Genomic DNA, 22,603 nt, shown 5'->3' with positions numbered 1-22,603 from the left:
GACTCTGTTCCTTTTCTCCAGGTGTAGTTGGTAGGTGGATGCAGTCATTGTTAATGTGACAAAAGATTCAACATGCATTCAGAGGACATGGGGAGCTGGCCATACACTGACTGACAGCTTCCACCTCACCCTCTAGGGCATTGCAGTCAGCTGTAAATGATGATAAAATCTGCCAATGATGAGTGAAGAAAAGATATCATTAACAGATATCAGATATTTCGTACCGTGCATTTTGTTGGATTCCTTGAAATCCTCGTCATTTTCATCTACCTTTGAAGGGTCTCCAGTAAATGCTTCGATATTCTTGTTCAGATACCAGCTGTCATTCTCATCAAAGATTGAAAACAGAAGGTAGAATTCTCTGTCTATTCCTTTCTGTAGCCAAGGAAGAAGCCAAGACATTAAAATCAGTCTGTGTAGAAGTACCCAAGTGAAAAAAATATATATATTTTTGTAACAAAAAATTATTTCCCCAGAAAACTACAGCTGCTTTCTTACTATGTCCTTATAGAGGATTTGGGCTGACACTTTTGCATCAGCCAGAAGAATAAAGAAAGTAGCACTTACTTAGCATGGAAAGATGCATTCATTGCTAATGAGTACATGGGAAAGATGGAAAACCTTTCAGAATTCACCCAGGACAAGCCTGAATACTGGAAAATGCCAATTTCACCTTCCTAATCACACCCCCCTCCCTCCCCCCCCCCACAGGTCAGCTTTTAATCTGAGGAATGACATTTGTTTAACCTCTTCAATCTGAGCTGGGAAAATTGGCCCATAAGGCCACCTCCCCCCAGCCCACTACCCTGCTCTTTTGGGTCCATCTGACCAGCTGAGCACCTGCGTCCCGTCCTCATTCAGCACGTTCTTCCGACAGACCAGCAAAGGCCCCACCAGGCCAGAGTTGGTGTCCTTGACAGCATCAGTGGCTGAGTAGTAGAGATATGTGAGGCACGGTGGGTCGTTCTCACTTGGACCTCCATTTTCAGGCACTCTCCATTTGTACGTGAAGGTTTCACCTGCCTTAACGTGGGCTCCCGGCTTCATATATCCTGCAGAGAGAAAATTGAGAAGCACCCAGGTCACGAGAAAGGTTATGCCCTCCAGAATACAAGCGTTGGCTGGGGGGTCAGACGTAGCCACTGCTTTCTGCAGGTGGGCTCTCCCTTGCAACCACAGCTCAAGCACCATTCTGTGGGCTGGTGACTTCTGCCATGGGGACATCTCGCCAGAGCCCAGTGCCCTGGGGACACACTGAGCCGTTCCTCACAGAACAAGTTCAGCTACACCACACAGACACCGGCCCAATGCTATCTGGAGGATCTGGAATCTGTCAGACCAGACGTGCAGAGCTCATCCTTGCTCTTAAATGGCTTCCTCTAATGTCTGTAGCTTTCCTGCCTTATCGTGAGATTCATCTGAGGTACGAACGCAGACTCTGGCTTTTCATTAAGCACCATGAAGCAATTACCTCAGTGAGTGGGGCTGCAGTTGTGACTGTTTAGAAATTCAGCACAAATCTGATCCTGGTAATTGCTTCTTTTTGATTTTGCAGCAAGGAACCTCTGTCAGAGTCTCCAAAGGGTGGCTGCTACCACTTTCTTTAGAAGCTAATTTGGGGTGATTGTCTGCTGCCCGGCATGGGGTGCCTGTAGTATCACTCATGAAATTTAGCCACTGTAAAAGGGTGTCGGTATTCACAGAGAGAGGACTCATAAAAGGGACTGGAAATGAACGTTTGGAAAAGGGGTCAGCCCTGCACCCTCAGAAGAAAAAAATTACTAAATAACCCTTTTACTCTTTGCTGTGAGGAAGATCAAACTAGAAATTTTATTTAAAGCTAAGGCACCTATTGGCTGGGTTTTCTCAGCACAATCAGATGTTTCTGTCAGCAGCAGCCTGCACTGATTTGATTCTCTGTGTGCTGCCAAAAGCCTGGAGTGCCTCATGAAGAATCCTGTTACGAACTTAGACATGAATGAAAATATCAATATTTAAACACATACAATCTGTCACAAACTGCGATACAAAGCAGGGTACTTCTGCAATGGTATCTGATTATATTAAATTAATCCTGCAATGGTGCTCGATATGGAGAAGAATATTGATTTGGAGAGAAAAAATAATTATGAGATTGGATAAGTGTTATATGTAATATGGAAGAATATTACTGAGAGCACAACTGAAAAAAAAAATTGATAAGCCTTATGCATGTTTATGTACAGTATTTTCATGTGAATAATCTACACTCAGACAAAGCACAGGCTTAGAAAAATCATTGTCCCTCACTATAAACTTGCAGCCCCTGTAGGGGCCATACCTACATACTCTTGTAGATGGGTATGATGGAAATCCAAGACACCAGGCTTATGGAGAGAGAAGAGCAAAAAGATTGTCAGGAAGAGATAAATCTGGAGTCAGTTTCCTCTCCAGAGACCCAGAAGTGTGCAGCTCATGCTGCTGCTGAATTGTACGGTTTGGGTTGATTTTGCTCCACATTGAAGGGTGCAATGAGGATGGATGCTATTACCATGGAGGTTTAAAAGAAAGCACAACAGGACTGAATGTGAGCAGAGAGAAGGATCTGCTTTTCCATCAGAAAAATTATATCTGACGTTAGGATGTGTACAGGTGAATTCAAGGCCAAAGTGAACCCTGATGTTTCAAGATACAGCTTGGCCTGCTAAAAATTTTGTTGCATTGCAAGGTCAGCAACTAGAGACAACAGAATTTGATTCAAGCCTTTTGTGTCGATGTTATTGTATGGTTTTATGAGTTTTGCATGCTGACCTAATTCTCTTAGCACAGTTCTCAAAAGAGGGATTATGTCCTGGGTGTTCCTTTCTGATACGTTGCAATGGAAACAAAACAATTACGACAACAAGAAGGATAACTTTCTCTTTGGTGCTGCAGCTCATCTAACATAAGCACTCTAAAGCTAGGACACGTGCTCTAACCCTAATCTAGGTTCCTTTGGTAGTCAAAGGAAACAGAGACACCTCCAGGGGTGACCTACTGTCTCCTAAAACAGGTGTTCAAAGTAAACGAGACTTCTCGCTCTCTGAAGAGGCTGATTTTTGCCTCTGACTGAAGAAGTTGCCTGCCAATTAGACATGACACCTTACATTTAATGGTTAAACTTAGATGATAAAGATCCCATCTTTGCACAAAATGGGAGGAAGCCTTTGGTAAATGCTCTGTCATTTACACAGTTATGAGGGTTAATAAGAATTGTTGCTGCTTCACATTCTGGGTCAATCTGATAAAAGATGCCTGGATGCTGACTATACTGGCCATGAAGGAAGGGGAATACCAGGCCTCCGTTAGAGGATCTGGTGTGAAGCAGCCCAGACCACGTAGATAGCTCTATGCAAAAACTCAGCAGGGTTATCATGCCAGATCCTAAGCAACATTTTTTGGAGCATGTTCAGAGTAGGTCCACTGATGGGATATTAGATTAGAACTATTGTAAATTGGATTGGGCTGTTGACTTGTACTCAAAATTAACAGATGGACCTCAGCTGGTTTCAGTGACCCTGTCTGGCACATGTCCAAGGGGAAGAACCTGTACAGAGGCAGACTGGGGGGGTCCCTCAGGTTGTGACATGTAGGGTAGACACAAACTAAAACAAATCACCGCTTCCATTCCTTAATACCCACAAAAATGGCAACGCTACAGAGCAACAGGAGAAGATCTGCAGACTCAAGTATTCTGGATGTGACAATACAGCAGTTCAGTCAAAACTTACCATCTAAGTAGGGAGCTCCTTCCGACAGTTTGCTGAAGCTTACACCATGGGCCATAATGCTGTAGCTCCTTTTGGCTTTATTGGCAAATGTAACTAGCACTGTATCTCCCACTTCAGCTTTTACTACAGGACCTTAAAGAAAGAGAGTTAGGGAAGGTGTTAGAACCACCAACAAAAGTAATTTTATCTAAACTAGACAGCACTGACTAGCAGCTGAATGCCCCAAATTTCCCACTGGATTCAAGGGGACTTTTGCTTCCAAAGGATGGGAGAACATTCACCATACCAAGTATTCCTAGGTGCTTCATGTTCTTTGGCTGAATCTTCCTTTTACTGAATGTTGCATCAGTATACTCCACATAGCGAACCTTCCAGTATTGCCCTCCTATTCTGTCAGTCCCTTGTGTGAAATAAATTGCAGATTCACTGTGGATTTAACAAATCAGACTGGTTAAATTACTAGAGGTTTGGGCAGAAACCTTTCTTTAAGATAAAGTCATTACCCCAGACATGGGAGAAATGACCTTCCAAATTACTAGTTTGCATACACTTTTCCAGCAGGCTAGATTAAACATTACTGAGCTGAATTACAGTTACAAATTAGTTAACAAACGGGTATTCATTGTGTATTAGACTTCCATGTGTTTAATTTCAACTTACTTAGGACAAGTGCTCTGTCAACTTACCTCTAACTACCTTAGGGCAAGACCAGTGCTATTACCTGTGCACAATTCATCTTTAATCTTCTTTACTTTTCCTGGGAGATAGTCTAACACAATTCATCTCCATCAGTTATAACAAGGGGGGGAAATCTACCATCATAACACCTCTGAGATACACGAATTTCAAGTGTGAAAGCTGCCAAAGGAATCTTGATGTAAGGGTTTCCATTCTGTTGAACTTTTCATGCCTCATCAGGGCTCACTTTCTCCATGGACTTAACGATGGAGAGAGATAAGTGCTTCCAGAAGGCAACTCCTAAGCATCACAGTTACAAATCTAATTTCTCAACACGGTTGTTTAAATCCTCCCTGCCTCATTCAATTAAAATTAATAACAGTGCAGGACCTAGCCCTAGTGAATCACTGTGGAAGTCTCACCCAGACTCTCGAAATTAAGCACAACAGGAGAGGATGAGAAAGCTTACCTGCCAGTGGCATTTAAGCCCTGCCCAGTGAATTTATCATAACCGTCAGGTCCATAATTCCAGAGCACTTCTTCAGCAGCAATATAATATCTTCTCTTGTGACTGACTGGTGAAGGCTGAGACAGTTTTTCTTGGCAGATCTGTACGTCATACAGTGCCTCCATGCCACCTGGGAGGAGAAAGAGTCTGGAGACAGTCCTTGGCCAGTTGCAGAGTCAGCAAATTTGTGGGTATAAGTGAACATTCAGAACCCTCTAGGCAGGAGCCATGTGGATTGGAAAAAGTGGCTAGGATCATTTGGGTAAGTTTCTATTTTTAGAGATTTCTATCTACTCTGAGCTAGACGCTAGCACCCTCCTCTCACAAGTGGTACATCACCCCACAGGTGAAATCCACTGAAATCTATGACATTCTTTAGTGGGCTTATTTACTCAGTTCCTTAATCTGGGTAAGGATGACAGAATGATTTGAGGGATCAGAGTGCCTCCTGAAATGTGCAACGTGGCATCACCTCCCCCTGACTTCCATTGAAATAGAGAGCTTGGTTTATTATGGTTTATTATTATTGGCACACTGAAGGAGTTGCTAGACAGAATCAAGTCTCTCTGCCTAATAATAATCCCACTGAAGTGAACACAGAAGTTCTTAAAAGTAAAAATTTTCACAACTTGTAGCTGTTTCTGATATTATAATTATGCAGTTCCTGCTATCACAAGCCTACATGTGGTTTATGATATGTGGTTTTCAGGTTCTTGCACCACACAAATACAACATCATCATCATCAAACTCCTTCAAGTAAAGGTGTCTTACCAAGCTTCTGAACACATCGCTAATTTTTGTCTGATTTCTATAAAAAAAAATCTATGAAGGTTTCATCTGGCATATTTCTTAAAGTGTACATATTAATCTACAACAAAAAATGATGATGAAAGATCTTCTCAATGACCATCAAAATCTGTAATTTATATAGAAAGTGCTGTGTCAGCACTGGGTCTATCATGCTGTTCTCACATTATTTGCCTGTATTTACAAAGTTAAGTTATTCATTCTATCTGAATATTTGGCCCAACATACATAATTTTCACTGGAGACTAAACTCACAATGTTTTTCTGATGAAATAGTTCTCAAGCGTTCAGTTAGTCAGAAAATAAGTGTCAAATCATGCTTCCACTGGAAACATCTCTCAGTTTTCTTTTCCTGTCATGTTGGAGACTGGAAATTCTGTATCTCATAGGATCAGGAAGATCTATAGCATCATACCTCGCAAATGTTCATTAACCTGGCAAGTTATCAACCACCTCCCGGGGTTCCCAGGGGTCATTTCTGCTGTGATGAATGTTGCTGGGAACAGACCGACGACATCTGCCCTCTGGTCTCTGTTGGTGAATGTGTGGCCGTAGAAATACGCAGCGTGTATATCGATCTCGCTTCCCATGCCAATCAAGTGCCAGGACATGGGAGCGTCAGCACACATCTCCAAGCCAGGGAGATTTCCATAAATATAACCATTAAGAGCTGAAAACAAAAGTGGAAGACTTTATGAGAGGGAAAAGACAAGTGCCAGGTTCCTCTGACCTCCTTTCTAAGCATGATCCTTTCCTGGAAAAGAATCTATGAATGTCCACACTGAGTCCCTAGCTGAATAAGGTGCTGATGGGATCCCTGATGGAGGAGAACATTTTTAAACAGCCAGCTAACAGCTTAGGATGATCAAATGGCCCAAATTCTCTGTCTGAGTCTATGAGAAACTTTCTGAGTCATAACAAGGTATTGCAAAGGCCCAGTCATCACAAAAAGTCCTGATAACGAAGTTAATTTGTTCTGCAGGTACTTAGGATGTCTGGAATCTATTCCCTCTAATTCTGAGTCATAAATAGCTATTATAGAGCTGGCTCAAGCAATTAAGATTTGAAAATTATGGTATCAGACAAATCAGTCTTAGTCAGCTCTCTCTTCCTCCACTTCCGTATCTGACAATGTTAGGAGAACTTCAGGAGAAAAAGATTCATATTTTGCACAATAATTTAGCTCCTGGGCTCCATGGAACAACCAAAATACTGAGAAATTTCTGGATTTAACTTCTTACACCAGGTCTCTAAATAGCTCAAAGTACTACTGTCCCACTGATCTCTGCAGGAGTAGCAGTACCAGCCAGCCCACCAGTCCTGAGGCCATTTCGAGAGCCAGAAATGCTGGACTCTTGGAATAAACACATCTCAAAGTGCTCTGCAGCCTCCTTTTCTCTTTTCACAGATGGTCAAGCAGTCACCAAAAGGCTTATGTCTGTTGCCTAAGATAAAATGCTAAACAAGTGACAGAGCTGGATGTGAAAGTTGAATCTCCTCACTGCAAACCAGTGTGTTGTACTGTGTTTAGGGAGGGGCTTTTATCAGCACAGTACTTCAACATCCCAAACCATTCCAGGCTGTCACAGATAAAGAAGAGATACCACAAGAGACAGAAAGTCCTAGTGAAAAGAAAAGATCCTGATCACTGCTGTAGGTCACTATTTGCTCAAGAGTCCTGCTCACCATGCATTCGATTGCTGGTCTGGAAACCGTCATCGTCTTTGTCAACTGTTGCTGGTTCTAAGCAGAAAGTCTTTATATTCTCATCGAGGTACCAGCTGAAATTTTCATCTACAATGCTAAACATCAGGGCAAAAGCATTAGCAGCACCAGTCCTTTCTATTGAGGTCTCATCTGCAGTTCCTAAATTGCAAACGAAAAGGAAAGTGCTAAAAAGAGCCTTGGAGGGGATTGAATGCAAAAAAAATGACAGTAACTTTGGAGCATTGAAGGACATACAGTGGTCTGCCCATGAAATATAGGGCACGTTGACCCTCACCTAGTTTTGCTCCTCCAAGACACCTTAACCCCCCCCTCCCCAGCCTTTCAGCAGATGGGTGCCTCCAGTAGGCAGCTCATCTCACCTAAGTCAAGCTGATATTTAATGATCTGCTGATATGACATAAGCACAAGCAGCTGCCAAAAGCTGTGGTCCCATTTTTTCCATCTTTTTTCCCACTGTCCCCAACCCTGCCCGTTGATCAGTATTGGCATTTGTGTAGCTATGCAGTGAGGCAGATCAGAAGCCTGATCCAGCTGGAAACCAGTGACTTTAGTTTTGTCCAGGAATTAAGGAGAGGCAAGTGGTAGCCCACATTTCTGTTGCATGGAAGCAGCTTGTGGAGCATACCCTCAGAACAGCTGGCTAAATGTGGCTCACTCCTCATGGACTAGTGAGGAAGCCTAGACAATTAACTAGGACAAGTTATTTAAATTTTAGAAACCTTAAGACAGGATGAGTACAATCTATTCAATCTAATTTGAGTATTGGTATCTGAGGGACCATTTGGGGGACAACCTGAGATTATAGGAGTGGTGACACTGGTAGTCTATTATTAATCATTGAGGGATTTATATTTCATCTAATTGTCCAGCCTACCTCTGAACACTTAAAAACCTTTTGCTTCCCCAGTGTCCTCTGGGATGGAGCCCCAGAGCCTTGCTGTCAGCCCTGTAAGGAGCCACCCACCACCAACAGAGGGAGGAGGCCTAATGCAGTGGCATTGTGCAGATATCCACCTTGACAAAGTCAAGACACAAGATGCAGATAAGCTGGCTTTCCAGGCTGGGATTGTTTTGAACATGCTATCTCCTAGCTTCATGCATTATTCTAAAGTTATTGGCTTGGTTTCACATATTCAGGAAGTTCCCCAAGGGAAAAAAGTCTGAGACATCTTAATTGTGAGTAAAGCTGGACAGCATACCTGTCCTCTCCACACTGAAGTCTTTCTTTTTTTTTTTTTTCTGAATATATAAAAACTGCTTCTTTATATAAAGTTAGGGCTGGTTTTGTACTGCAGCAGATATGGGAAAGAGGTGGCAGATTTACACATGTCCCAGGTGGAGAGGGCACAATGGCTCAGCTGACAGAGGGGAGAGAGTTGATACGTGGTTCCAAAATTTTCAGGCTGTAAGTACACGGGACAAGCTGTGACCTCAGCTGTTCAGTGCACATTCCCATATGGCTGTGATATAAAACTTATACGCAAAAATCCATAAGGGGAAAAAAAAAATGACAAGGAACATTGTGGTTTCAAATATGTAAATACCAATGCCGAAGTCACCAACCCAGCCCTAATTTCACTTCCTGGGCAATGAGTCCTTCGCTTGTCCTGAAATGATCCCGGTTTTGGAACGTTTATTTTTGGCCTTGTTCATGCCCAGCTGGCCACAGAGCATGCTGCAGTCCCTCCACCAGCCGAGGCAAATCTCTTGTGAAGCTAAAGGGGAGCAGGAAGGGGGTTGTCCCAGAGCTACAATACCTACCCTGGGGTGCTCCTGGAATGGCCCAGCTATTCCTTGCCCCTTTTTATGGGCTATGTAGGGATAGACTCTAGACCATCATGTTTATACCTGTAAGCAAAAATGACTGTTAAGATGCCAAGCTTGGCAGAGGGGCTTGCTTTGTCAGTGTTTCTAGCTCAGTACCTTTTTTACAAACCAGCAGTGGCCCAATTAAACCAGATGCAATATCTCTTGGTGTGTCAATGTGAGAATGGTAAATCCAAGTCAAGCAGTTTGAGTCTGCCAAAGTTGGGGAATAATCTTTCCTTACTGGCCATGTGTACGTGTAATTTCCACCAGGAACAACAAAGTCGTCCTCTTTGCTTTTACCGCCGGTTCCATCTGGGTAAAGCGCTCCTAATACATTAAAAATAAAAATAAAAAAAAAGGAAGCTTTTAGCTCCCCCTTAACCGTTTTCCTTAAATCAATGCATATTTCCTTCTATTTTATCAGAGCTTTAAAAAATAATAACAACACTCACAAACAAAGAATCACTGAGAAATTGTGAAAATTTTCAGAAGTTTTGGTAAAAACAGTCAAAAACTGTTGATAGTTAAAATCAATTACTCATCAGTAGACGAAGCTTTTAAAAAACAGACTTTAGTTTTTCCATGTCTCTTTACTCTCATCAAACAAACACATACACATCTTGTCAGCTTAAATTATACATCTTCTCACAGAAAACTGATGAGAGTAATAAATGTAGGCAAATCCATACACCTCTAACCAAAATACACATGCATAAGTTTGAGATTTTGAAAATTATATCATGTATGTTACACACCTGTAAAGAGAAAAAAACATTGACTTACAAGAACTCTATCTATTCAACAGGCTAGAAGTAGAGAGAAGGAAGGAAAATACTCCTGTGACTAATAATTCAGGAAAATAATTCGGGAAAAAAAGACCCACCTAACCTGTTTCAGTGTTGGATTTATCCCAGGCGTCAAAGGTTTGTGGCAAAAGTTTTAAGAAATGAGGATGTTCCTGGTTTTAGTCATCAGTTGCAATTACTGATGGGTTTATGAGAGGGTGATCTAAAGTCCTCTGATGTCAATGGCCAGAACAATAAATACTTGGACCAGCTTTTAGCCCTGACATTTGCTACTCCAGGGGAAATGGAGAAAAAAAGAGAAAGGAGAAAGAGCAAATCAGCTTTTACCTTCAGAGTCCTTGTCATAGAAGACCCCATGTGGATGCACTGAGTATGGACGAGAAGCAAAGTTTTTCAAATGGACAATAAAGACATCCTCTTCTTCTGCCTTCAGGACTGGCCCGAGGAATCCCAGCCAGGCTGCTTTGGGGATTTCCTGGGAGTATGTGTCATCGGTGAATTGCCTAAAAATAGCCTTTTTGTACACACGCCCTATGCGGTTGGCTCCTCTTGTTGCATACACGCTTGCAAACCTAGCGTTGAGAAGGGAAAATAATTTAGAGACTAAAAATTCCTTGAAGAGTTGATCAAATAACAGGTGCTTACAGTGCAGATAATAGTTCCCAGGGACAAATCACGTAGCTAGTGGATCTAAAAGTGAGGAGTCAACCTGGACAATGCTATCAGAATCCAAGCCCCTTCCTGTGCAGTACTTATCCTGCTTGCAGGTACTACGTGGGTACTACACAGGTACTACAAACAATTCTTCACTTGAGGCCAGCCACCCAGGACTTTCTGTACAGTTTTAGCACCTTCTCACTCTTTCACAAGAGCAGAACCTCACATCTAAATGCATGACTGTGCAGGAGAAGAAAAACAAATTAATTCAAAGTTTTTTTCTAAAGCCAATAAGAGCAATTATAATCAACTAGTTTGGCAACCCATAAGAGTAGCATAAGGTGTTTTTTGCATGAAAGGCATAATTTCTACTTTCCAGAACCCACATTTTATAGCAACTTCAAGTGACAGGGAATACACCACATGGTCAGTGGCTGACATGTTGTGGCTATTAAATTCCTGTTCCCTTCAAATCCCGAACTGCATTTGCAGTCTAAAATCATCTAGCTCCATATACCAACAACTGGTTCCCATCATGACCTGTCTCAGATCAAAGAGGCCACACACCATCAGGAATTTATTTTCTAGGCAGACACTTGCACAAGTTTTAATTAATTGATTAAACTGCCTCCTACCTTTCTTCTGGACAAACCAAATGCACTGGCATTCTTTATGCCACAAACCTTCCCTGATGTTCTCTTCTGAAAGCCTTCCAATATTGCTCTATCTCTTTTGAAGTCTGAACACAAGAATTTCACATAATATGCAAGTAATATTGCAGTTAAAGGTGGAGGTGCTCCCTGTCAATACTTCTTATAAAACTAGAAATTAATTTTGCCCTTTTAACTATAATTTCATACTGGCAACCAATGTTTAGCCCATCTGTCATGATGCTAAATCTTTTTTACTTCTCTCTAGAATACATCTGACAAGTACGATGCACACTCTTCATCCCTAAGTATCCCACACGGTGTCCAAATAACCTCCCTTGCCACAGAACCAGGAGCGGACTATACAACCAACTTCAACATAGTTGACTGCTCCATGAGTTTTTGCATCCCTTGAAGATTGCTTGAACTTTTACACTTCCTAAAACAAACTCATTAAAAAGTTGAGCTAAGTTTTCCTGATGTATCACTGGCAGAAACATGGTAATTCCATATTTATATTGAATTTTTGTGACTGATCGGTTCACCTTCTTGAACACATTCTCTTTTGCCATTTCTGTACACTACCAACAGCATCAGTGTTGGATGTCATGGGAGCTAAAAGGTATAATTTCCTATAATTTCTTCACTATAAGATCCAGTGCTCCCCTTTATCAAGCCATCTCTACCTGACACGGTAACTCACAACATCCCCCAAGCATGGCCTCTCCAGCCCTGTGGCCACTGCCTAAACCAGATCACTGAAGTGATAGAAATCTGAAAGCCTCCCAAAAGAATGGTTTTTAATTTGAAAAATGTGGTTTATAATACAGACTCCTCAAGAGCTATTTTGGTACAAATGAAAGCATTGCCAGTGGCACCGCTGTGGCAGAAACAGTTGCCTAGAACAGAGAAGAAAGGACAGAAGCTTCTCAGCCTGGTTCATCACCAAACAAAATATGTTAGATAAATACACCGCCAAAAAAATGTTGTTAAGGAATGAGCTGCCAAGAAGTCTGGATCTTCAGCAAATTAGCAGCTCTGTGGTAACTCTGTGTGCACAGCGAGACCTGGCAAGTCACCCTGTGCTCGCCCAGGAGAAGATACCTTCCACTGCCTGGGGGAAGAGCTGCTACCACAGAGTAGTAGGTGGTGGTAGTAGCAGTGCAGTGTGAACGCCCATGCTGCTTTACCTCATGGCAACGTATTCCTGTGGCTGTGCCCTAATTCGAATTATAAATTGGTGTTTAGAATGGCTTAAAAGAAATTTTCTCTAGGGAAAAAAAGTCAAATATATCCTTTTTTTTCCACAAAGTATTTATTTTCAGCATTTTTTTTCCCCAGTTTTATAAACAGCCAAATATTTTACATGAAGCAATGCATTGGCACCTTGCTTCACCCATGATGACAGTGCTTTTATGGCCATGGCTATCTGGCCAGACAACATTGCATGCTCTCCCATATTCTGCTCTGCAGAACTGTATTCCAGAAAAACTTCTAGGCCAGGCATGTTCAGATGCTTGACATGAGTCTAGCTCCTATAAATGCATAGAACGGGGAACCCAAAGCCCATTAAAGTATTGAGATTCAGGAAATCACCCTGCAGGTTTAGTCACTGAAGGCTTCTTTGGTGCCTGAAGTTGTGCTAAGAGGTCAACTTAGCTAGCATCTCTATTGACCAGATCTGTGCCCATCTCCTATTCAAAGACATCTAGGAGGCAGTTAAAAAAGTATTTTTAGTGGCAGCTTTCTGAAATGAGGTCCATTCAAGTAACCCATCCATTCAGAGATGCAGAGCCCACTGTCTGTATCGTACAGCTAGTCACAAAGTAGGTAATGCTCTTCTATGCTGAGCATCTGGGGATCCAAAAGTCATGGAGCCAGCAAGGGCTCACAGCACAGAAGCAGAACCTTATCTCTTGGGTCTGTTTAGCTATGGATTTTAGTTAACCACAGTCTAAGAGAAAACAACTAATCAACTCTGGGAGACAAATTCCCACATCCCACTGATGCTCTCACCATTGTGTTCTGCACTCAGGCTCATCCATAGCTCCCTTTCCTACCAGACCCACACTTTCCAAAGGGCAGAAAAACTTCCTGCCCAAAAGGCACCAATGATGCCCTGGGACTTTCTTGAAGTGCATGCATTTCAGCCTCACTCTTCCTTCTGTCTGGGAATGACAGGATCCCACTTCTGCCTATACAAAGACATGTATTTTCAGCATGCCCTTTTGGTTGCCCTCCACAACCTGAGACCAGAGCATGCTGGTTGTTGTGAGTCCCACTCTAGGTGTCCAGGCTTCCCTATTTCATCCAGGAGGACTTCTGGGGTGCCTGCCTCAGCCTTTCAAGTAGGTGGTAGCTCTCTTTACATGGGCTGCTCTGCTGTACATTACAGTCCTTTGCATAAAGACTACCCACACTGGAACTAACAGTATCAGCCACAGAAATCTCATAGAAAGGATGTACTGGCATTTGTGACTTCTCCTTTGCACCCCCAGATGCTGAAACAATTGGTCACTTCATGTGGGCACACTGCGGGGCTGGTACTTTTACCCAGTGCCTCAGTGCAGCCAGAGGATGTGTCAGAGGGAGCTGGCACAGGCTTGGTCCCATGTCCTCTGCTGCTCCATCTGTGGGACACAGAGGTTTTTCCCCTGTCCCTCTTCTTTCTTTCAGTGAGAGTATCTTTTCAGTGCTCTCCAAAGTCTCTGATGCTGGTGTAGCACCAGTGCAACCAGATGCACCAGTGCATTTCCCACTCCTGGGTTCCTACCCACCTCCAGAATTCCTCAGAGATTTTCTCTGCTGCAGGATTTCATCTTGCATTTTTGACAACAATGTTCTTAAAGATCATTCCGTCTTCTTCTGATGGTGTCTGCTTCTTTGGAAAGCACTTCACATCTTCAGCCACCTTGTTAAACATCTGCTTCCCCTGCACATCCTGCTTGGTTCTTTCCCACTCACTGACTTTCCAATTATTGCAGCAGCAACTTCTTCAAATACTGTAATAGTTAAACATGTCCAGTTCTCTAAATCTGCCTTTGCCTCTTTCTTCTAGTGATCATGATGTGCCTATTCCACTGGGCACCCTGTGCCAAAATGCCTATTTCTCCCTTTCCTTTTGCTGCAAGCAGGCTAAATTCCCTGTTTCTTCATGCTCTCCTGCTCACTTCAAATTACTTTACCCTCATCATGCTTTTGTGATATCACTGCCTGAACCTCTTCTATCCTTCAGGTCTTGTGCAGATATAAGAGCTGCTCTTCTGAACCTTGACTGTCTCCCTCCAACTCAGTTTTCAGCCAGTTCTTCAATGACCAGCCAGTCCTACTCCTTGTAGGGAAGGGGAGCCCTCCATCCCCTGGAGTTGTACCCATGCAAATTTCCTAAGTTCCCTCAGAAACTCTTCCGTGGTCCTTCCTTTTCCTCCTGTAACCAGGCAGTCTTAATGGTACGTATAGAGGTAAGCAGGCTTGTAAATCAAGGCATAAAAAGATCTTGTTCAGACCAGGAAAACAATACAGATCCTTCTGTTATTTCTCTGCCTGATTTCATTTTTTTCCTAGCGACCATTCCCAGCAGTTCTTAAGCTCCAAGAAAAGATGGCAATGTACATGAGTGGGACAGGGAATTATTAACAAGTGACAAACTCTAATTCCTAAAAAATTGTATTAATGTAATTACAGCAACCCATCCCTCTGCAGTGATGAACATTAAAACTCTTCCAAATGAGAGAAAGGGTGAAATAAGGGTATTGTGTAGACTCTTCTTCAATGGATTCAAGAACAGACATGAAGATATTCTGCCATCTCAGGAAAGGGCTATGAGTTAAGTGTAATTTTTATACCTGTTCCTTCTATCACACAGAAAATGTACTTTGAATAGATTTTTACCTTTTTTATGTTACCTGTGATCTTTATGAGCAGAGATACAATCTAATAGAGGTTATATTTTTCCTAAGGTGCTTATGTGAGTACCCTGTTACAGTGTACATGAAGAGAGCTACACACCATGCAGAGCAAAGCAAACACTACAGGACACAGAGCCAGATCCCTCTCTGATACACTCTGAAGCTTGCTGAGTTGGTTTGTCATCATAATCACCACTGAAAAATCAACACACTTCCAACAACTACCAGATGAGGAGTCTTGAATTTTCTCCTGCAGTTAACATGCCCAACAGCTGCTGCATGTTCCTGGGTGCAACCGTAGGTAAACCCAAATTTTATTTTCCTGTTATTGCTCCACCAAAGTCCCATAGGTTTTGCAACAGCAGTCATTTATGCAAACACTCTTATGTGTTTGTTCCCCAAAATCTGTTGGTGAAACCTTATTCTCTACCCTCTTTGCATACTCTATGTCTGAATTTACTATACTTTTTTTCCCTAAAAATTCTCCAGTTTTCTCATGGCTGGAGTAAACTACAACAGTGCCCATGGTTCTCCTGTCATTTTAACCCCTGGGTTATGCAACGTACTCAGAGTAACCCTCTGCCAGACCATGGCTCCCACAGAATGGCCAAAGCAATGTCTGTGCTAGAAGGATGGCCGGTGGAGGGGGACCAGCAGTACCAGCTCACTTGTGTAGGTGGTGCCCTGACCACACACCATCAAACAAGATGAGTTGTGTGTCCTCAAACGACAGAAGCACAATGTCCTCAAAATACACTTGAGACCTTTTCTGACCGACAATGGCAACTGAAGAGGTCAGTAAAACACAAAAAACTCTAAATGAGGCTCTGAAGTGTCACTGGTTAAGTGTGGATATAATGGTTTCTCTCCTAGGATGAACTTCTTCCACTGAAGTCAGTGACAAGGATTTCACCTTACGTGCCCTTCTGGTGCTGACCCTTCCCACAGTGATGTTCTCTGCTGACGCAATTGGGTCATTTGGCCGCATAATTACTCAGCCATTAGTTTAGCATCTGTGATGACAGTTTTACCATCATTTATCTGGGTGGGATCTCCTTGTAGGCAAGTTGCACAAACTGTGTTTGATGCTGCGGTAACAAAAAATACCCGTTAGTGTTGGTGGGTGCAAGATTTAGCCCAGATAAATGTAACTTTGGTGGCCTAAGGAGAGGGGATGAGTGGTTACATCAGGCAAACTTAATAACATCTACCACCAGCAGAGCAAGATTTAAGTGCCCATCATATAAACTAGCACTAAAATTAATTTAAAAGGATTATCAACCAAACTTTAATCCTGAGGGCTGAGCCACAATAGGGAGGGAAAGACTAATGTATGTCAAGCCACAACACCCAAGTGCATTTTTATTTTGAAAGGCCATTGCCTCTGTGGCCATTAAAGCAAGCAGGCAGTGTCTGAGCTCACCCTCCTGCTGCAGCAACATCCATGTCCCACGACATCTCACAGGGATCTGCAGCACGTCCAGCAGCCCTGCACCCTGCACGGCCAGTCCGCCATGTGGATGTGGTAAACCGATGTCAAACCTTCCACCAGTTATATCAGGTGGGAGGGGATGCTGAAAACCTTCCCACCTGCATTTAGTGGCTGTAATTTGGATGTATCTTTATTTTCCAAAGTCCTGTGGGTTTCAAAAATTGCCAGCTTGATGTTTGAAGGAAGAATTGAGAGTGAAATATTTTAGTCCCGTTTGCAACAATCCAAATTATGAAAATCAGTGGAACAGCTCGAGGCTTCAAGCAGACTAGAGAAAGGGCAGAGGTGAGCAGCCTCATTATTGTCTTTACATGAGAAGCACTGATGCACAGTGAGATACTTGCTCCATGCAAGCAGCAGGCTGGCCCTTGACAACAGCAGCAATACAAATAATTATCAAAATTAACATCCGAGCAGGATAGTTACGCTAACACGGGGCTGCGTTCGGGTTAATCAGCTCTGACGAGAGGCAGACTTTTCACCTCACACCCAGGGAGGTGCTGAGGCAGCTCCACGGCTTCTGGCTGGGCAGGCAGCTCACTCAGCACCAGCACAGCAGGAACCGAGCAGCCTTGTGCCAGAGCCCGCTCCCTGATCTCAGCCCCATGCCTCAGCTGCCGAGGTCTGCTTTCTGTAAAGCAGCCTCATCGCTGCTAAGAACCAAAGGCTGAGGAATATTTTATCAGCTTTGGCACAGCAACATCAAAATCGTCTTTTGAATCTCACTATCTGATCCAGGTAATGTAACACTTTCCATTACACAATTGCTAAATCAGCGTTTTTATTAAGGAGCAAAGAATGAGTGGTTTTGATTGTATCTCTGTGGGCTAGCTGGAATCAAAGGGAACATTCCTTTTTGTATATGCACCTGCCCTTTTAAAGATAATCAGTTTATATGCAAGCTCTTTATCTGCACTTCCCTATCAATTAAACTGGGATTGTGTCCCATCAGACGGATGTTGCGAGGATGCATCACAAGGTGAGAAGTGCTCGGCTCAGCGAGCCCGAGCGTTGCTGCTTGCTGAATGCAGCTGCCTCAAAATGCATCCCTAGGAACCGATCCTTAAACTTCATTAGTGGAACTGCATTTTTCTTACTATCCATAGGAACCAATTAGTTAGCTGATAGGTCAACCATTGGTTTAAATTTACATTAGAGTTCTTTACATTAGAGTTGCTTTAAATTTACATTAGAGTTCACATTAAAGAGCTAAATATTCAGCATAACTATAATTGGTTCACAATTTAGTCCACATACCTATGAAGAGAGACTATTATTCCAGAATACAGCAGGTTCATTCTGTCTTAATACACTTTGAAAATGGAGTAAACTGTTTACAGGAATGGTTTTATTGTTCTGCAGTGGAAGGCTTCGCATGAGGAGTTAGTTCATCACAAACAGCTCCCAAACTTTGAGTGTATAGTCTGCCTTGAAATACAGATTACATTTCCTCTGTGGGTAATCCCTCTGGAATTAACATTCTCCGATAATTACATTACAACACTAACTGAAGACATAAGCTATCATCTCTCCCTATCATGCCAAGAACAAGGCATTACATTAAGGTCTCTGTACCTTGATGTCAATACCTAAAGCCAGCACCTCTCTTACTTGAAGGTAAATGTGCCACTTGGTGTTCAGGGAGCTCAAAGTGCAGGTACTTAAAAGTATGTTTTAAAGAACAGGTTCCATGTTTTTCTCTAGTATCAGGGAAGATTTACAGAAAATAGCTCTTCACATAAAGCTCATCTCTTTCCAGTGAGAGATCTTCCAGTTTAGGGAGGAGAGAAAGTTATCCTCTGGCAAAAAGAGTAGGTAAGTGAGAAACACCAGTGTTCAACACAGAGGAATAACCTTTCCAGCAATGTTATTCATGGGTTAGGAACAAAATATTACCCTGTATTCTACCTAAAAGGGCAACACCTGATGACTAGGATGCTATCTGGGTCCTCCAGATGTTAAGAGCATAAACATAAGACTTTATTGAAAAATAAAACTCCTTCTTGTCTCCTTTTTGTTGCAAAAACTCTTCGTTTATTAAATCCAACTGATAGTGTTTCTGAAATTACCAACCACTAGAGAAAAGTCCTGCTTCTGCCTAAAGCAACAGAAAGGACATTTCCATTTATAACTCCAGGACACAGCACAGAGCTCCCAGTGTGCCTTCAGACACCAGAACCTCCTCCCTCCCCCAGAGCTCCCATCCCAACCCCAAGCCTAGACTCAGAGGAAGGACCCCTAAACTATCCCTGGGATGTCAAAGATGTTGGTCAAATCTTAAAAATACTCCCAGGCGTGTTGGAAGGCCACACTGTAGAGAGGCACTGAGGGTTTGTGCCATCTCCACCTGATGTCCAGGGAAGCTGTCCTGGCACGGCAGCAATACGGAGCCAACACCAGCACAAGGACAGGTGCCTGTCTGCCTGTTTTCCTCTGGCCAAGGCATGATTCATCATGGAGCTTACCTACACACTCCATTTTCAGCACAGGACTTCAATGTCATCATTCACAGCTGTACGTTTAAGCACCTGCCTAAACAGATGTCCTAAACTGAAGTCTCCATAGCTGCATACGTTGCAGGAGCATATGGATAATCGTCTTGAATTTCATTCATAGGCACTATACACATCTGAACTTTACAAAGTCACACCAAACCCCCAATTTCTATCATCTCACCAAGAGCAAAGTCACGAGTGCTTGTCTGTCAAATGCTCCTCTGCGTCTCATTGCAGAGATTTGTGTTTGATTGTGGTGAAATTGCAGTTTCACTTTGGACAACATGTCCCAGAAATTCCTGCCTCTCCATGAAACACACACACAAAGGGTTTACACACACACACAAAAGGGGTTTAACCCCCTTTTGAATGTGTTCTAAAATATTTCTTTTATGTTGCCCATAGAAATTGTGGAGTTTCCTTCTTCAGAGATCTTCAAAAGCTGCCTGGACATGGTGCTGGGCACTCTGCTCTGGGTGTCCCCGCTTGAGCAGGGATTGGACCAGATGGACCGGGAGGTCCCTTCCTACCTTAGCCATGCTGCGATCCTGTAATCCACTACAATTCTTTGACAATTCTTTGGCAAATGTCAGCTCCTTAACATCACCTTCAAGTACACTATAGCTATTACATAGCCTAATTAAGTAAGATGGAAATAAGTCAAGCAAATTCTCCTCTTGCCTAGAAGCTGAAATGCTGTCTGTGACAATATCAACAACAGAAAGAGAGAGAAGAGAAGAGAAGAGAAGAGAAGAGAAGAGAAGAGAGAAGAGAAGAGAAGAGAAGAGAAGAGAAGAGAAGAGAAGAGAAGAGAAGAGAAGAGAAGAGAAGAGAAGAGAAGAGAAGAGAGAGAAGAGAAGAGAAGAGAAGAGAAGAGAAGAGAAGAGAAGAGAAGAGAAGAGAAGAGAAGAGAAGAGAAGAGAAGAGAAGAGAAGAGAAGAGCCATCTGAAGACATTTACAACAACATTAACCACATTAGTCAATTTTGTTTAGAGCCCTCACTCTTTCTCCAGTTTATGAAAGCCCCTGATGACTTACTTGTCCTCCAAGAGGCTCTGTCCCGTGATCAGATTTTTCCCAGATGGTGCATAGTCCCAGTTCTCTTCCACAATCCCAAGGTAGTAGGTTCTGATTTTTGTTTCCACCACTGTGAACAGGCAGAGGAACCCAAGAGTGCGAAGGCAGCCACCACCTCGCACAGGAGGCATTTGTAGTTGTGATTGCGAGGCTGGCAGCAGGCAGGGAGCAGCAGGATGCACCACGGAGAGCTCACCCCTCCCTCCTGGCTCTTGACAAGTTATAAATAAGGAATGGACAGGGCAAAGCTCCTCCTTTTCTGCAGGTTAGGGCTGGGATAGGTAGAGAGCCTCGCTATGCAGAGCAGGGCTAGGGAGGAGGTTGCTGCCATGGTAGGACTCTTGCCAATCCTTCGGTGAATGCATAAATTGCTCATTTACCTGTCCAGGCTAGAGCCAGTTGGTGTTTCTTGGAAGTCTGATTGCTTTTTTGTCCCCTCTTTTCCAGACTGGTTAGTATGGCATATTGGGACAGGGTGTTGTTGGGGTTTTTTTGGTCTTTTTGTGACCCCTGTCAACTCCCCCTTCTTTTTTTTTTTTTTTTTTTTTTTTTTTTTTATTATTATTATTTTTAATTTCTTTATCACATCTGAGATTTCTAAAGCTAGCACCTTGCTTCCTTCATTGGGTTTATTCAGTGACATAACATTAATTTATAATAGCGCACTATCAGAGAGAGAAAGAGAATTTGCCAGTATCCCTCACATTTCTAGGATTTTCTGACCAATTTCTTATGATGGAATGTGGTCTGGATGTATTCACACAGAATCACAGGATCACAGAATTTCTAGGTTGGAAGAGACCTCAAGACCAGAGTGCCCAAAACAAATCACTTTTTAACAAAGATTTCTGAAAATTGTATCCCCTGGAAGGTCTATCCATTTGGACATTAAGAATGAAGGCACAAATATTACCTTTTTATTAAACTTCCTAATTAACATGGCCACTTAGCTCTGTAGAAAATCAGTCCCTTCTTTTGTAGCCTGACTTCCTCTAAGAGGACATCCATATTACCATCTTGGTGAAGCCAGGTGTAAACCTATAAAAGTATGAATTGATAGGGTTTTTGAAACCACTTAGGCAACATCCCCCAAAAAATCACCTAGGTGACAAGACACTTAGAACCATACTACCCTCTTATTAGTTTTTAACTGACGAAAGACATTAAACACTACAGTTCTGTAATGCGGCATTACACCTGAGACTCATTTCCAGCTGTGACGGTTGTGAAATTCCCCTTTCCGCTCCGGAGCCATCTGACCTTTTCCCTTTGAAGTTAATGGTCACTCCTTGCTAGGGGTGTCAGAGGCTTCTCAGAGGAACTTGGTGGCCACAGGTTTATCTGCATCACTCATAACCTATCTCTGCAAAGCGAATGTGTTTTTTATGGGGCGGTTATGTGAGGTATGGACCGTGGTGAGTCTTCCTTCAAGGCAGACACAGGGCACGCAGAAACAAGGAGTATCTGACTAAAGAAGCTTTCAGATTCTTTAGCTGTGAGTACTGGCAGCCCAGTGTACATGGGTAAGCATACAGACAATCACAATCGGTCATCTTAACTTAGCTGTAAAGCAAGAGACCCTCAGCTGTAAGCCGCTGTCCAATACATGCTGACGTTCATTGCCCCAGATCAATGGACTGATGAACAATGAGAAGGGTGAGGAGGGACATAACGATACAGATGCTGTACAAACAGAGATCCTGAAGTATGTCATGCACCATCTTCATGTTAACCTTGAAGACTTCGCTCTTCTCTTCATTCTTCTGCTGCAAATCCATGCTGCCCAACCTCTTGGCATCTCACATCAATCTACATGTATGTCCGATCTTTCAAAATACCAATACTTAAAAAATCATTTTCCACTGTGTTGTTGTGTCACTCAGTTACTCAAATGGTGCCAAGTAATAGCACCATGATTCTAAAAAGCATAATTAGAAAGCAAAAGAAAAGACAATGACTGCAGGACAGGCAGAGGCTTTCCAGCTGGTGGCACAGCTGTCAAACATGTAAATGTGGTGGGACCAACAGGCCAGCTAGTGGGCTGTGAAGCTGGGAGAAGGCCAAGGTGACACTTGGTTAACAAGTTAACATGGTCCCTATGCGTTTTTTGCACAGGACCTGTGACCCTGCAGCCTCCTACAGCGAATACCTCCTTCACCCCCAGAAGTTGTCCTGAGCCCAGCAAACTGTGAGCTGCTTCTCAAGCACCTGAGTTTACAGAACTGGGAGCCTGTTAT

The 22,603-nt window shown here is 42.8% G+C and overlaps 1 protein-coding gene across 1 annotated transcript in view; it reads right to left on the bottom strand.

The window, feature by feature from the left end:
• HEPHL1 (hephaestin like 1) overlaps positions 1-20,497 on the bottom strand; it is a gene marked incomplete at both ends in the record, with an annotated part of 32,631 nt that extends 12,134 nt beyond the window's left edge. Inside the window, 10 exons of the mRNA XM_084306832.1 lie at positions 225-375; positions 841-1,052; positions 3,750-3,881; positions 4,036-4,175; positions 4,897-5,065; positions 6,159-6,413; positions 7,430-7,609; positions 9,395-9,607; positions 10,414-10,658; positions 20,328-20,497. Coding sequence (XP_084162958.1) covers positions 225-375; positions 841-1,052; positions 3,750-3,881; positions 4,036-4,175; positions 4,897-5,065; positions 6,159-6,413; positions 7,430-7,609; positions 9,395-9,607; positions 10,414-10,658; positions 20,328-20,497 — 1,867 coding nt within the window. The remainder of the gene's footprint in view (positions 1-224; positions 376-840; positions 1,053-3,749; positions 3,882-4,035; positions 4,176-4,896; positions 5,066-6,158; positions 6,414-7,429; positions 7,610-9,394; positions 9,608-10,413; positions 10,659-20,327) is intronic.
• Positions 20,498-22,603: the final 2,106 nt, after the last annotated feature.

This window comes from Netta rufina, assembly GCF_964035555.1.
Source record: "Netta rufina genome assembly, chromosome: 1".
Taxonomy (NCBI): Eukaryota; Metazoa; Chordata; class Aves; order Anseriformes; family Anatidae; genus Netta; species Netta rufina.
This window is presented reverse-complemented; position numbering and strand designations above follow the sequence as displayed.